The sequence below is a fragment of the Nelumbo nucifera genome, chromosome 2 (genome assembly GCF_055504915.1).
Source record: "Nelumbo nucifera cultivar China Antique chromosome 2, China Antique-T2T, whole genome shotgun sequence".
NCBI classification, from domain to species: domain Eukaryota; kingdom Viridiplantae; phylum Streptophyta; class Magnoliopsida; order Proteales; family Nelumbonaceae; genus Nelumbo; species Nelumbo nucifera.
This window is the reverse complement of record NC_142650.1, coordinates 36,025,815-36,040,719: the sequence shown is the minus strand read 5'-3', so window position 1 is coordinate 36,040,719 and position 14,905 is coordinate 36,025,815. Positions and strand designations below refer to the sequence as shown.

General features: G+C 35.4%; 1 protein-coding gene across 1 annotated transcript; it reads right to left on the bottom strand.

The window, feature by feature from the left end:
• Positions 1-273: 273 nt before the first annotated feature.
• Positions 274-14,178, bottom strand: LOC104612351 (cysteine-rich receptor-like protein kinase 15). Its single transcript, XM_010279739.3, has 7 exons — positions 13,285-14,178; positions 12,957-13,103; positions 5,466-5,587; positions 5,148-5,358; positions 1,212-1,449; positions 898-1,048; positions 274-771 (listed from the first exon to the last, which is right to left on the bottom strand). Exons 1-7 carry the CDS (start codon positions 14,102-14,104, stop codon positions 433-435), a joined length of 2,028 nt encoding a protein of 675 aa, XP_010278041.1. The 5' UTR covers positions 14,105-14,178; the 3' UTR covers positions 274-432.
• Between the last annotated feature and the right edge of the window lie 727 nt (positions 14,179-14,905).

Sequence of the window (14,905 nt, the reverse complement as noted above, 5' to 3'; positions counted from 1 at the left end):
TTATGATATTAGTCTTGCAGAATGAGTACAAGAATTGCAACATCATTGAACTACAATTCCATTTCCCTTGATGATTTATTAATTAAGCTAGAAAATATGATTTAGGAAAAGTCCACTCCTGAATTTTCTTGAAACTTGAATAACATTAGAAATGTAACGTTCCATGCCCCATCATGGGTATGAAAGTTTCATTAACCTGGCATGAGATTCTACAATAGACAAGCTAAGCCAATGTAATATAACCTATGTATAGTGGTTTAAGTTGATGCTGTCTTTAACCCACAAAGAAAATAAGGCTTTAATTTCCAACTTTACTTTAAATTACATTAGTGGCCAGATATCATGTGTTTTTTCTTTTATTTTTATTTTTGTAAATGCCACATATCATGTTCATGAGAATACACTACAAGAGTAATCTTCGAAGCACAACTTCTATCGAGGGTGTAATTCGGTAATTGATACATTATTTGTAGACAGTAGTGGCTTACTTGTGGATGACTCAGTTGTCGATGAATAATGCTCTCTAGGAGGCAAGTCTCCCTCTCTTGTAGTAGGGATGAAAAAGGCTGGCGCTGAAGGTATGGGTAAATTTTCAGAGTTGCAACTGAGCATGTGAACAACCGATGCCATAGTTGGCCTGTCAACTGTGTTTTCTTGAACACATAATAGTCCAATATGAATGCATCGCAACACTTCATGTCCAGAGTAATTATTGATCAGAGTCGTATCCATCAACTCTAATAACGTTCCTTCATTCCAGTATCTCCATGCCTGCAAAAATTAATCAAATCATACATTAATTTAGTTGTTAGTATTTAGTCATTATTTTCATTTGTTTTATATAATAATATTTATCTTTAACCTTAACATTATATATGTCTATGTTTCTATGCTTACATGGCTAAGAAGATTTTCTGAACTTTCTGACTGATGGGAGTAGTTATTCTTCTTTCCACTAACAATTTCTAGTAGTAGCACACCGAAACTAAATACATCTGACTTAACTGAGAAGTGCCCATGCATTGCATACTCTGGGGCCATGTATCCACTGCATTTCATCTTAGTGTAATTAGTCATACTTTGGAAGATAAGAAAAACTTACCAAGGTCATAGCTGAACAATTAAATGTATATAAATTAATGACCACCCCCCCCCCCCCCCAAAAAAAAAAAAAACAAAATTATTAAAAAAAGGAGAAATGATCGACTTACTAAGTTCCAACAATTCGACTTGTATTTGCTTGAGTTTGATCAACTACAAAAAGCCTTGCCATGCCAAAATCTGAAATTTTTGGGTTCATCTCATCATCTAAAAGAATGTTGCTAGCTTTAAGATCTCGATGGATAATTTTAATTCTAGAATCTTCATGAAGATAAAGAAGTCCTCGAGCAATGCCTCTTATGATCTTGTGCCGTGTGCTCCAATTTAATTGACTACATTTGGTTGGATCTAGAAAAGAAAATGAAAATATGGATCAATATAGATTTTAGGAAGTAACTATTAATGAGATTATTAATTATGCATTTAACATCAAGAAGGCCTTCAATAATGGGATATGATGAAAGACTGAATCTAGATCTTAAAAGCAGCCAAAATTCTATTCAAATGAATTCAAAATCATCAAGGAAACTATGCGAATATGGGATGTAAACCTGTTTGCAATCCTTTAGGCTGCGTTTGGAAACGATGTAAATAAATGTAAATGCAAATATGTAGAGTATAAAGCGATTCATATAAATTATAAAGTTGGGTTAGTTTTTCACTGAAAACAAATCTTTAGTTTTAATGGATGCAAACACGAATTCCAATAAAGCATATGCCTTTTTTTTTATCAAAAGTCCACTTAAATGCAAATTTATGTACTTTACATCTTATTATCAATGTAAATATGCATTGGAAAATGTGTTTTCTGTCATTTGTCAATGCACAAATATAGTATTGTCAAACACATGTAAAAGTGAACCAGAATGCAAATTTACCCTGAACCAGGATTTACACTCCATTTGCATCATTTCCAAACACATCCTTAAGTCCAAAAACATAATCGGAAGTGGGTTCTCTCCTCTATACTCTTTTCCCTCATGTAAAGATCAAAATGAGAAATTCTTTCTCTTCATTGTGTGTAAGAGGAGGGACTAACATCTCTTATATAGAGCTTTCATATTAAATAATACATTAATTAAAGTTGTGCATTTCTATATAGCACTATGCTTTCTTTATGCAATTTATTTTAGTTACTTTTTCAGAATAATACTAATTTTTTTTTTTATCAAAACAAAAGTGATTTTTAAGACTACATGAAGAAATTCTTATTCTCTCACTTGGTCTGCAAAAGCTCACCCTTTTTGTTCAAAAAATATTTTGGATATTTTTATAAAATGGCTTATTGACTTAGAGGCAGAACAATTAATGGGAATTATTGTAGACAAGATTTGATCCAATGAAAATCTATATTAGTAATAAATCATAAAAATCATTACATCTTCTCAATAATGTAAGTTCATTTATAGTTGTCATAACAATATTGTCATTGATATAAATCTTAAACATGGTTATTATATTATGGAAATAACAAGTGAAATAATTGCAATTGTATTTTTCAATTAGTCCACTTTATCAATTCAACACAAATCCCCCATGTTTTAAATAAAAGCATGTCTCAAAAGATACCTTTATGTTTTAATTTAAAAATCATTGTCCCAAGCTAGGGTATTTGATGTTTTAAATTAAAACGCTCAATCGACATTTTAACAAACCCATGTTCACATAAAATTAGAATATATAATCAAACCTAAAATGTATAGAATCATTATTATGTGAATTATAATATACCAACTGAGTGGTGGCTTAGTGATACCTAAATTGGGTTGTCTCAATAGAGATGTGGATTTGAGTTCCGCTACCGGATACCACCAACTTTGAGAAGATTTATGCCTCCTATGGGGGCACAAGGCATAAGATTCATACAAAAAAAATAATAATATGATCACAACTAATAACATATATAGGTTTTAAAAGAAACATAAATAAACTTTTATTAATGAAAATGATTTATTTCTATTAGCAAGTGTAATGTCATTTACATAGAAAACCAAAACAATGAATTTGCTTTCACCAATTTTCAAATATATATACTAATTAACAATGTTTCCTTAACCTTCAATTATTACATTAAAGCCCATTTTACCATAGATAGATTTCTTTAGCTTACATACTAGATTTTTTTATATCTTAAAACTCATTGATTGTTCTATAAAAATATTTTTATATTGATTTTAATTGAGAAAATATATTTTACATCTTTTTTATGTAGCTCTAGATTAAAATGAACCACAATAGTCATAATGATTAAAAAGAAATCTTTCTTTGAGTTTTTTATTTTCATAAATATATTTATAATCAATTGGCTTGATTATGTTAGAAAGTTCAATAAATTTGTAAACATCATTTTTCATTCATGTATTTAATCTCCTCTTTCATGAAATTAAACCTTCTTTCCCATAAATATTAACTTTTACCTTAAGAAGCATTGCTTGTATTTCTTTCTTCATTAAAATCAATCTCTTGTTCTTTAGGTATACAATAAAATCATTTGAAATAGCCAATTTACCTTTTTTAAAGACATCCTTAAAGAATCATAAGCATTTGTATAAATAACTTTGTAGAATATTGGGATTGACACCTTTTTAACTGATCAGTAATGTCCAACTATTCTACTTAATTGTAGGTTAAACTAATGATATTAATGAGCTATATGCCAATCCTCTACAAAGATGATGTTCAAAGTTTTAATCTCCTATTATTTTGAAATATTGCAATACAAGTTTCTTTAAGCCTAAGAGTGTCAGATACAAAATATAACCTAAAAATGGCCATCTAGGTTCATCAACAAAAAAATGTATAACTTTTGGTAAAAAACTTTTTAGTCATAGCATTTGTGCAAAAAAGCCTAATGAAGAACCTTATTGGTCAATGCAACTTACTGGTTATGTAGATAGGTTCTCAGTTCCAACAAATTGGAGGGACCCATCCCCCTTTTATTTACCATAAAAAATCTATATTACTATTATGAATGAGAGTGTGGAACTTTTGTTTGATTAAGATACCCGGTTTTTTTTAATTTAATTGGTCCCTCTCTCATTACAATGATAGAAATATAATTTCGACAACCATTTTCTCCTTATTCAAATCCCTTTCATTTAAATCTTATACTTAAGGTATTAACTCTTATTAGCATTCGTTGAATCCAATTCTTTACTAGTATACCCCTATTTCTGTATTCGATCACTCTCTAATTGTAGGGGCACAAAATGTAATTTAAACTACTACATTTCTCCTCATTCAATTCCCTTTAAGTCTTATATTTAAGATATCAACTCCTATTCTTTCATTAAATTTTATATTAATTGATTATATTGATATTAACATAAAAAAATAAGTGTCATAAAGAATAATCATTTTTATAGATAATAGAAATAAAATACAAATTTAAAACCAAATAAAAAATGGAATTTTCATGTTTGGTGGTGAGTCAACAATTCAACCTTTTGTACCAAATGTGTAAATCCTTGATGTTATAATTAAATGATAATAAAAATTAAAAAAGACAGAGACACAAAAGCATAAAGAATACAAAAAAAAAAAAAATTATAGAAAACATTTAAGCAAATATTAGTTGCCATCATCATCATAAAAAATTATCACTGCTTTGCATATGCACATTTACTATAAATCATAAATGAATGTATCCATAGGAATCATTAGATGTCAACTCTTTCTCCCTTTAAACTATTAAATGGCTTTAAATTAGCTTTTGGAACTACAAACCAAAAGTACAATGTCCTAGCGCACCAATAGTTGATTTGAAACTTTGTTAGGCTCTACAATGATGTGTGCATATCAAATGATATGACATGAAATGAATTTGAAATAGGAGAAACAGAAACAAAACAAATATGAAATACTATGTTTGGTTTGAAGTAGAAAGTAGGGAAACCTATACAATATTTGTAAAGGTTTTCCTACCTTATCCTTCCTTTCCCTACTTTTTCCTTCAAACCAAACATAACCAATTCTATAATGATGCATACATGTTAGATGATATGATAATAAAATAAATTGAAAAAGTAGGAGAAAAAGAGACAAACCAAATATGAAATTATCCAAGCTTGTATTTTGCACGAATTCATAGATTAATAACCTTTCTTCCCCTTGTATGCAAAATCCTAATAATTGCACAAGATTTTTGTGCTGAAGTTTGGCTACTAATACAATCTCATTTTTGAATTCTACTTCACCCTGTCCAAAATTTTTGGAGAGCCTCTTTACTGCCACGTTTTGCCCAGTTGAGAATGTACCCTAAGGATATATAAGACAAAAATGAGAAAATTTTATAATCTAATTAAAATAAACTAAAGTTTGCTTAATCACCTTAACATGAGACTATTATGCTATAATCTCCTTACCTTGTAAACACAACCGAATCCACCTTGGCCAATCTTATTAGCAGTAGAAAAGTTATTCGTGGCAGCCCTTATCAAATTAAACTCAAATTGCAAGTATTCCACGCTTATAATCTCGTCCACATCTTTACAAAAAATAGCAAACAATAGAGACATAAATTTAATGAGTTTAAAGCTTGAAGAAGAAACATATGAGAGAGAGAGAGAAGTTGCTTTTATTTTGTTTTCTTTGAATTTAGGGGTTTTATATGGGTGTAATTTTATGGGGGCCACAAGAATTAAATTATACGTAAATTAGTCTATTTGGACGTCAATATCATATAAGACCTCCATTTTGTTGTGGATAATTAATTAAAATCCCTTATTGTGAGGTACTCAGATTCTAATTATACAGAAGATTTAGCAGAAATAAAATTAAACCTTATATGGCTGAGAGAATAATAAATGCCCTTTGTATACAGAAGGGCTGCAAGTGGATTGAATCGAATCGGATATAGGTAGATACAAATTAAACTAAAAATACGATGTATTATTAATAGAATGAACTAAATATGGCTTTGATACTATATTTCATGAACAAATTGAACTGAAACTATAATAGTTTAGTAAAAATAAATTCAAACTAATAACTATATAGATCTAATACAAATTTGAAGTATATATGTCTGAGTAAATATATTTATTTTGAATGAAATTGAATTACACCGATTGGGGTGGATCCATATTTACTCCAATCATCAATGGATCAAATGCGGATCACTCTTAATGGGATCAATTTTGACTTCGAAATCACACAACCAGACGTTCGCAGGGCTAGTTTAATTGAAGCTATAGTTGAGTACGTTGCATTTTGTTAACTAGTTTTTCACTAATTTAGCAATATTATCAGGTATATATATATATATATACTACAAATAAATCAAGCATAATAATTTAGGTCAGGCTGGAGGTACAACGGAGGCCCAAATGGTGGTCTCTGTTTCCACCATTTGGGAACGTCTAAAGGCGATTAATTACAGCTCCGAAAAGAGCTCAAGAGTTAATATCAACCTGATCAGAAATCAGAGAAATTTAATCCTTGCCAAAGAGGTGTTTAAAAAGGCATGGGTGAGGATTTAGATTTACTGTAGGAGACTGACGAGCACGAAGGTTGACTATGTTATGGAGCTGTTAAAAAACAAGGATATTTTGTCTGGTTTTGTTGTAGAGGGTTGGGTGGCAGTGGCGAATTGGTTGCGATCGTAGAAACTTCTTGCGGGAACAATAATGGTGATGAGGAGGAAATGGAGGGTCGGAACATAATTGAAGAAGTGGAGACTTTAATGAATTCCTTTGCCAATTCACCGGATTAGAGCTCGGAGAACGATTCAAATATAGTCAAAAGTCGAATGGAGCAAGATGCTCAGATGGCAAGAGTGTTGGCTATTGTTCTTGAGAGGAGGATATAATGCTAGGGCGGCTTTCAGGAGGTTAGAATTGTGTGGATATGAATGGGCGTATGCAAGCATGGAAAAAAAATGTTAACCCTTCAAAAAGCTTTTGAATCACCTCTAAAAAGCACCGAAAACAGAACAATCCCCTGCATGATTCAAAAAGTTCTGATGCAAAATAAAATTGATATTGAGTTGAAATTCTGAAACTGAAATGCAATTATTCTAGTGCCTTTTGGACTTTGAACCTACACTTGTGACATCTCAGTTAGGACTAAGCTTTTGAATTCTATTTTTCTTTAGTGTATTTCTACTAATCATGATACTCATCTAATTGCCTTTTAATTGTTGTGAGTTTAATGGGGTGACATTATTTCGGCCTTATGTTATTAAAGAGCCAACCTAAGTTCTCATAAGAGGTAGTCTCACCCCAAGCTCACATATATGAATCTATAAATAATGTGTGTACTGAAAAACCATACAAAATTAAAGTCGAATTCATTAAGAGTATATAACTCAACTTGAAAAAGCATTGAAGAACTTCAAAGTTAGATGGGGACAAAACAAATGTTTATAGTGCTCAATGGGCCATTTGCTGATTTTTTTTTTCCATTTGTACCTAATTTATGGGATCTACACTCGTATAAGTTGGGTTTTCATCACTAATAACCTCTAAAATAGGTATAAATCCCATACCTCTCTACAAGAGTCCATAACAAGTTTCATAGGAAGAGTCTTGGGCAAAGGATTAATCAAGTTCTTTTTTGACTTTACAAATCCATATGATATAGCCCCATCAGAAATTAGGTTTTTTTTTTTTTTTTACTACGTACATTATCTATAAATCTAATGTCTATTTTTACCATTAGAAAGTCATGGGATATATCTATTTTTACCATTATATATTTTTTGAAAAGTTAGATAAATAGAAATTTGATAAAAATCCTCAAAAAAATAAATAATAAAACAATTTCAATTTTCTTTATAAATGAAACATAAGTGGAGAGAAAGAGGGATTGAGTGAGAGTAGAGAAAAAGAGAGCCACGTTTAACTATCAACATTCTGGATCAAGTTTAAGCAAAGAGAGCCACTATTTTCTGAGAAACAGAAAGAAGACAAGGTCAACCCCTTTTCAAGAAGAAGAAGATTGAGAGAGAGAGAGAGAGAGAGAGAGAGAGAGAGCTCCTATTTGATTGTTGACCTCCTCCATTCAGCCCCTTTTTACGTCTATAATAAAAGAAGAAGCAGGAGAATAAAATGATGATGATGCCTACTATGTCTTCTCACTTCTCTACTTGCAGACAAATAGAAATCTTGGCATCATTTGTGTTTCATAGAGTGAAGGAGGAAGAAATTATGTTTTGTTTGTTGGAGCGGGCGAACCCTAAAACCTTTTTTTGTTTTTCCCAATTTCCTCTCAACCCTAAGACTATTTGATTTGTGGGATAGGAGGGGAAGAATATTCTATATCTTCCCTTCCCATGTTTGTTTTGTGGGATGCCATGAGACAACATGGGAAAAAGGTGGGATTATAGATCCCAATTCTTGGGATGCCAAATCCCACCATTTTAGTAGGAAATAAGTGGGAATGGAGAAGAAACTTGGTTAACAAGAAAAAACACCTTTCTTGTGGTATTTATAAGAGTTAAATGTTAGACCCATAACACATTAATAAATTATTAATTATTTAACAACATATTCATAAAAAATTTAATAAAAATAATTAGTGAATAAACTAAAATAAATAATTAATCAATTAAAATTAATTAATTAATATTTCAATATAAAATGTTAAAATTATTAAATAAGTCTTAAGTATTAAGAAAATAGAATATTAATAATACAATATAAACTAATAAAATTAAAATATTAAGTAATTTCAATAATTAATTAAGTCATTATTAATATTAATTAATACTTTTTAATAAAATACTAAATCATAAAAATATTATTAACTACTTAATAATTAACAACAAAATAATAAATAAGTAATTAATTAACTAATTATGAATAATAAAGAATTATTTCATTACTAAGAATTTAATTTTTATTATTATTCTTATTATTGAAAACAAATTAAAATAAATAGTTAATTGATGCAACACTAATGGATAGGGTATTTGTCACAAAGTAAAAGTTCAAGGGGTCTCCATTGCAGATAAAAGTTCAAGGGGGTATTTTTCACTAACCCCATATTATAGGGGGTCTTTGTAATTTACCCAAACTATTAATAATTAAAAATTATTAATTAATTAAGAGTAAAATATAAAATAATAAAATATTAATAATTACCTAATTAATAATTATTATTAATGTTGAATTTTCCATTATTTTCCCTTTTGCAACCAAATGGTACAATAAAAAATAAAAATTTCCACTTATTTTCCCTTTCTCGTCCCATTCCTTCCCATCCTTTCCCTTTTCACCAAAATCTTTCCTCAAACCAAATGCAACCTATGATCAAGTCAACCAATGGATAACCCTGAACCCAACCCACCCTCACCTTGAAGGGTCATTGAACCACCCATACTGACCCGCTATTCAAATCGGTGGGTTTTTAAGTGAATGGGTCAAATGAGTTGGGTCAAAATTGCCAGTTTAAACGCATTTGAAAACTTCAGTCATACGTGGCTCATCATTGAGTCAGAGAACATCAAGGAAAACAAAAGCTAAAATCAGAAAAAGTTTGTACAATAAAGTTAAAAAGCAAACTTGAAAAATGAATGGAGGAATTACAATGCAAAATCCGTGTGATCCAATGACCACTGAGACCTAATTTTAAATGTTTAAAGATGGGTAAGATCACAGACCCGAATCTTGAATCAACCCCGATCTGTAGGGTAGAGCTTACCACAAGTCAATAAAGCAGAGGCCCCATCTTTAAAAGATTGTAAGAAATTAAGAGTGGTTGGTATATGTCACTACCGAGTTGAGATTTTCTACCCATAAAAAAACACGTTCCAACCCTCTACCAATTTATTATATCTTACCGTGTATGAGATGTATGGTATAACATGACGTTGGTTTTGGGTTGGAACATGTTTTGTTGACAGATGACCTGGTCTTGTCACTACCCTTGAAAATTTGTATTTGGGTGTTACTGCCTTTCACATCTCATCTACCAACAGCTGGTGGCCGGTAAGATCTTGACTCAAGACATAACACCTATATTAGAGAGTAGAGACATAGCATTAAATCTCGTTGTCGCTGGCACTAGGGTTAAGTGGGAGAAGGGGTCGAGAAGAGATGTAATAGAATGTAGTATACCCGTTGGTAACTGATGAGGATGGATTTGTCCCAATGACAATGTGACACGTGGCATCTTGAATAATTGGATGACACTCGGAACCACTTAGGCAACAACTTAGTCAAGATAATGGTGTCCCAACTTGGTGACTTGACACAGGCGTCAACTTGGCGACCTCGACCACAATTCAGGTCGGCTAGAAGCACCTCGTCCAGGGCCGACCTGCAGTACCTCATCACTAGCCGAAGTGACATCGACGCAAGGAGCGATCTCCCTCGAGGGCGTGCCGGCCTGATTGAGGTCCAGGTGGCGACCTGCAAGACGTGCTCGCCGACAAATTCGGCATGCATATCTCGACACTCCCACGATCCTTAGAAGTTAACCCACATATCGAACATTCCGAAGGATGGTCAACGTGCATGGCGGTTGCCTCCGGGAATCTCAGACCACTTAGGCGACCTCTCAGAAATCTCGGATACGGTGCGTGAAGCCCACGCCAAACAATGCCTATATAAAGGCACCAACCCCAATGACATAGGGGGGCAAGTAAGCATATCCTAGCTCTCATACTTTGTGATTTTTATCTCGCAGTCTACTATGAGAGTACTGATTTAAGCATTGGAGCGACCTCGTCGGGTTAGCCACCCCGGGTCCTCTGACATTGATTCCTTACAGGTCTTTAAAGAACTACGAGGCTCAACAATCAATCTAGCTCGGCCCAGTCAGTTCGGCACCTAACCTGCCCAGTCAATTCATCACCTAACCTGCCCAGCTTGGCTCAGTCAGCTCGGCACCTAATCTGCCCCCAGCTCGACCTGGTCAGCTCGGCATCTAGGTCCTCATCTAGCAAAAGTTCTTCATTTCAGCCTCTGAGTAATCGGCCACTTGGAAATAGACCAAATGATGAGGTACTTAGCACCAAAATTTGATTCATCAATTGACACCGTCTGTAGGAAACACTACAAAAAGCTAAGTTCTCATCTTTTGAAAGGCTAAGTTATCTTCTTACAGAAAGCTAAGTTCTCACCTTTTAGAAACTAAAGCTCTCACTTTCTCGTTTCCATTTTTTATGAACTCAAAGACTACGCAGGAAGTTGATGGCTAATAGACTAAGTAGCTCTACCGACTTTATTTCAACTCGGATAAAGCCTCATCAGTCCTCTTCGCGAGTTACCCTCTACAATATGAGCTCTTCGTGGCTTCTGCGGGAGTTGGCGGCCAACGGACTGCACGGACGCCCCTGCCAGTTGAGCCTTCCAAGGCTCCCGTGCGAGATGGTGACCTAAAGTCAATAGTGCTGCCCCCATAGGTCGAGATCCCAGTAGCTTGTTGTAGGAGTGAGTGACCGGCTTCACTAACAAGGCTGATGCAGCGCAGCCGTAGCTCTAAAGTGCCAAACTAATAAAAGACCTCGGCACCACATAAGACCCAGTCGCCTCTTTGGCATGGGCAAGATCGAGGATAAGGAGAGTGGACCGCGAGTCGCTCCCAGAGCCCAAGGGCTAAGGTGCCAAGCTGATAAAAGATCTCGACACCACTTAAGACAGATGGTGAGGTCCTGCATAAGGCTGCAAACACTTGGACTCTTCTGACCTGAGAAGCAAATTGGATTGACGCTTACGAGCTCATCGAATTAGTCATTCTAGGCCAAAAGGAGCAATCTACTCCATTCGCTGAGTTATTTTCAGCTCAAAAGTGGGGGGCAATTGATGAGGGTGGATTTGGCCTTCCAATGACAATGTGACACATGGCATCTCGGAACAACTAGGTGACACCCAAAACCACTTAGGCAACAACTTAGTCAAGATGATGGTGTCCCGACCTGGCGACCTGGCACAGGCACTGACCTAGCGACCTCGACCACAACTCAGGTCGGCTAGAAGCACCTCGTCTAGGGCCGACCTGCAGCACCACATCACTAGCCGAAGTGACCTCGATGCAAGGAGTGACCTCCCTCGAGGGCGTGTCGGCCTGATTGAGGTCCAGGTGGCGACCTGTGAGGTGTGCTCGCCGACAAATTTGGCATGCATATCCCAAAACTCCCACGATCCTTGGAAGTTAGCCCACGTATCGAACGTTCTAGAGGATGGTCAACTTGCATGGCGGTTTCCTCCAGGAATCTCGGACCACTTAGACGACCTGTCAAAAATCTCGGATGCGGTGCATGAAACCCACGCTAAACAATGCCTATATAAAGGCACCAACCCCAATGGCATAGGGGGGCAAGTAAGCATATTCTAGCTCTCATACTTTGTGATTTTTAGCTCATAGTCTACTATGAGAGTACTGATTTAAGCATCGGAGCGACCTCGCCGGATTAGCCACCCCGGTTCCTCTGACATTGATTCCTTACAGGTCTCTAAAAAACTACGAAGCTCAACAATCAATCCAGCTCGACTCAGTTAGTTCGACACTTAACCTGCCCAGCCCGACCTAGTCAGTTCGGCACCTAACTTGCCCAACTCAGCTCAATCAGTTTGGCACCTAATCTGTCCCCAGTTCGGCTCAGTCAGCTCGGCACCTAATATGCCCCCAGTTCAGCCTGATCAGCTCGGCATCTAGGTCCTCATCCAGCAAAAGTTCTCCACTTCGGCTTCTGAGTCATCGACCACTTGAAAACAGACCAAATGACAAGATACTTAACACCAAAAATTGATTATCAATAACATCTTTAAAGGTTGTTAGTGAGAGATATTCCCAATATACGGTTGAGATATGCAGTGAGGCATGAAATTCTTTCCGCTGAAAAATTCTAGCATTATAGGTTTTTCCTTATAAGTTAATAAGAGGCAAGCAAGTATATGACATGTAGTTACCATTGACGTTAGGGTTTGATCTTCTCATCCTCCTGCCGTTTCTCCTCCTACTTCTTAAGTAGAACACAGTGGATAGAAGTAAAAATACCATGACAGTTGAAGTGGCGATAATGATGGGAAGATGAGATGAATTTGGTTCCTTGATCACTGCAAATACGGAAGCAATATTTACGGTTAATCTTTTTTTTTCTCGCTTTGCAATGGAATCTTGAACCTTGAAGCTAGAATTGAAATTCTAATATATTATCATTATTTTCAACAGCGTAGGCTGATGATTAATAATATTAATTCCACGAATTGCGTTTCCCTAGGCAATATGTAAACATACCTTGTATCACGGTTGCGGTTGCGTTTGTTGACAGAGATGGCGGAGGAGCTTTGGGTTGATAGAATGGGTATATGCTGTATCTCAGAACACAATTCGGCCAGAGTTGCGCTGCCCTTTCATTTCCATCACAACACTTACCTAAATATGCCTTAGCAGTATTCAAACATAAATAACAATCACTCCCAGATATATCTGGGGTGCACTGTGCAAGACAATATACAGTCCGCAGTGTATCAAAAGCAGCTTCTCCAGTTGCGAATTTAATTGAAGTACTAAAGGCAGCACGGGCAATAATATCAGTGAATGTTTTATTTAACGCTCGATCAAGTTGCTCGACATGACCGGAAACATTACTAGACTGATTTGGATACCCAGATCTAGATGGGTCTAAGTCGAGAGTCGAGAAGATGGGTCGGTTCGAATATCTGAGCATACACTGATCATACCATATGTTTGCCTCCTTCTGGTAGGGGCAGACTTTGACGAGGTCTTGACTTGCAGCTTGGACGCATGTCTGGCAGATATCTAAGTTAACATCTCCTCTGCACAGGAACAGACTGTAGACTTTGTCCGGAATCCGGCCGGCGGTGTCGTTATAAAATCCAGTATTTGCTGCTGCAGCTGAAAGCTTAGAGAGGATGAGATCTAGATTGTCTTGAAATGCACTGCTGTTGGTGAAATTGGCCTTATTTGTGCAGGTGTAGAGCAAGTAACCATCGCCTGCACTCTGACCCACAAGTAGGAAAAAGAGTAGAGAAGAAAGCAAGATGGTAGGAAATGTTCCTGAGACATGGAGACGTGGAACCTCACCTTGGCTCATTCTATTTCTATGGGAAGAATTACAGACTTCGGAGTTTGGAGTGATTTGAGTCCTCAAGATGCAAGGTATTTCATGAATTTATATGCATGACGACTTTTACTTGGTCAATTTCCCGGGTTATAGCAATTAATGCTGTGACTTCTGACACTTGGACCGAATATAAACCGGAAAGATCATTAATTGAACCAATATTAATTTTACTGGTTGATTGGTCGGTTGGATAAGAGTTGTCAAATAATAAGAGTTGTCAAGTGTTCTGTATGTGTGGATCCTAAAAAAGAGAAAAAATAAAATAAAAGAAACGGGCTATATAACCAATCACGAGCTATATAACCAGTTACTCTCCTATCAGGACAATCTGTACAGTTTTCGGTTAGTTAATGAATAATGAATAGCTTGATTGCTGCTTTTTTTTTTTAAAAAAAAAAAAAGGGATTATAACGGCAACTTTTGAGCCTTAATATGCAAAATTCTTCCTCCTCCGAACCACTTCCGCTCCATCTCCGCGAACCTTAATAACCACCATCTATCAGTGCCACCGCCGCCCACCTCCACCTCTGCCCACCAACGCCAACGCCGCCCGCCTCCATTCAACAACAGCAGCCCCGCACTGTTTACATGAGCGTTTTCTCAAAAAAAAAAAAAAAAAAAACAATATTTTACATGAACAGCATCGTTTGATATTAGGGCCCAAAACAATATTTTACATGAACAGCAGCAGCCTCGCGATTCTTCTCTAGATTGAGAGAAAACAATATTTTACATGAGCGTTGCCCACCGGCGCTGGGACGGAAGTGGTTT

Excerpts from the sequence above, each read along its gene's own strand:
- LOC104612351 (XM_010279739.3), bottom strand. The coding sequence starts at position 14,104 with ATGAGCCAAGGTGAGGTTCCACGTCTCCATGTCTCAGGAACATTTCCT. Across the intron at positions 5,359-5,465 it reads GATTCGGTTGTGTTTACAAG|GGTACATTCTCAACTGGGCA; the intron begins GTAAGGAGATTA and ends ATATATCCTTAG. Across the intron at positions 1,049-1,211 it reads AGTCGAATTGTTGGAACTTA|TGGATACATGGCCCCAGAGT; the intron begins GTAAGTCGATCA and ends GATGAAATGCAG.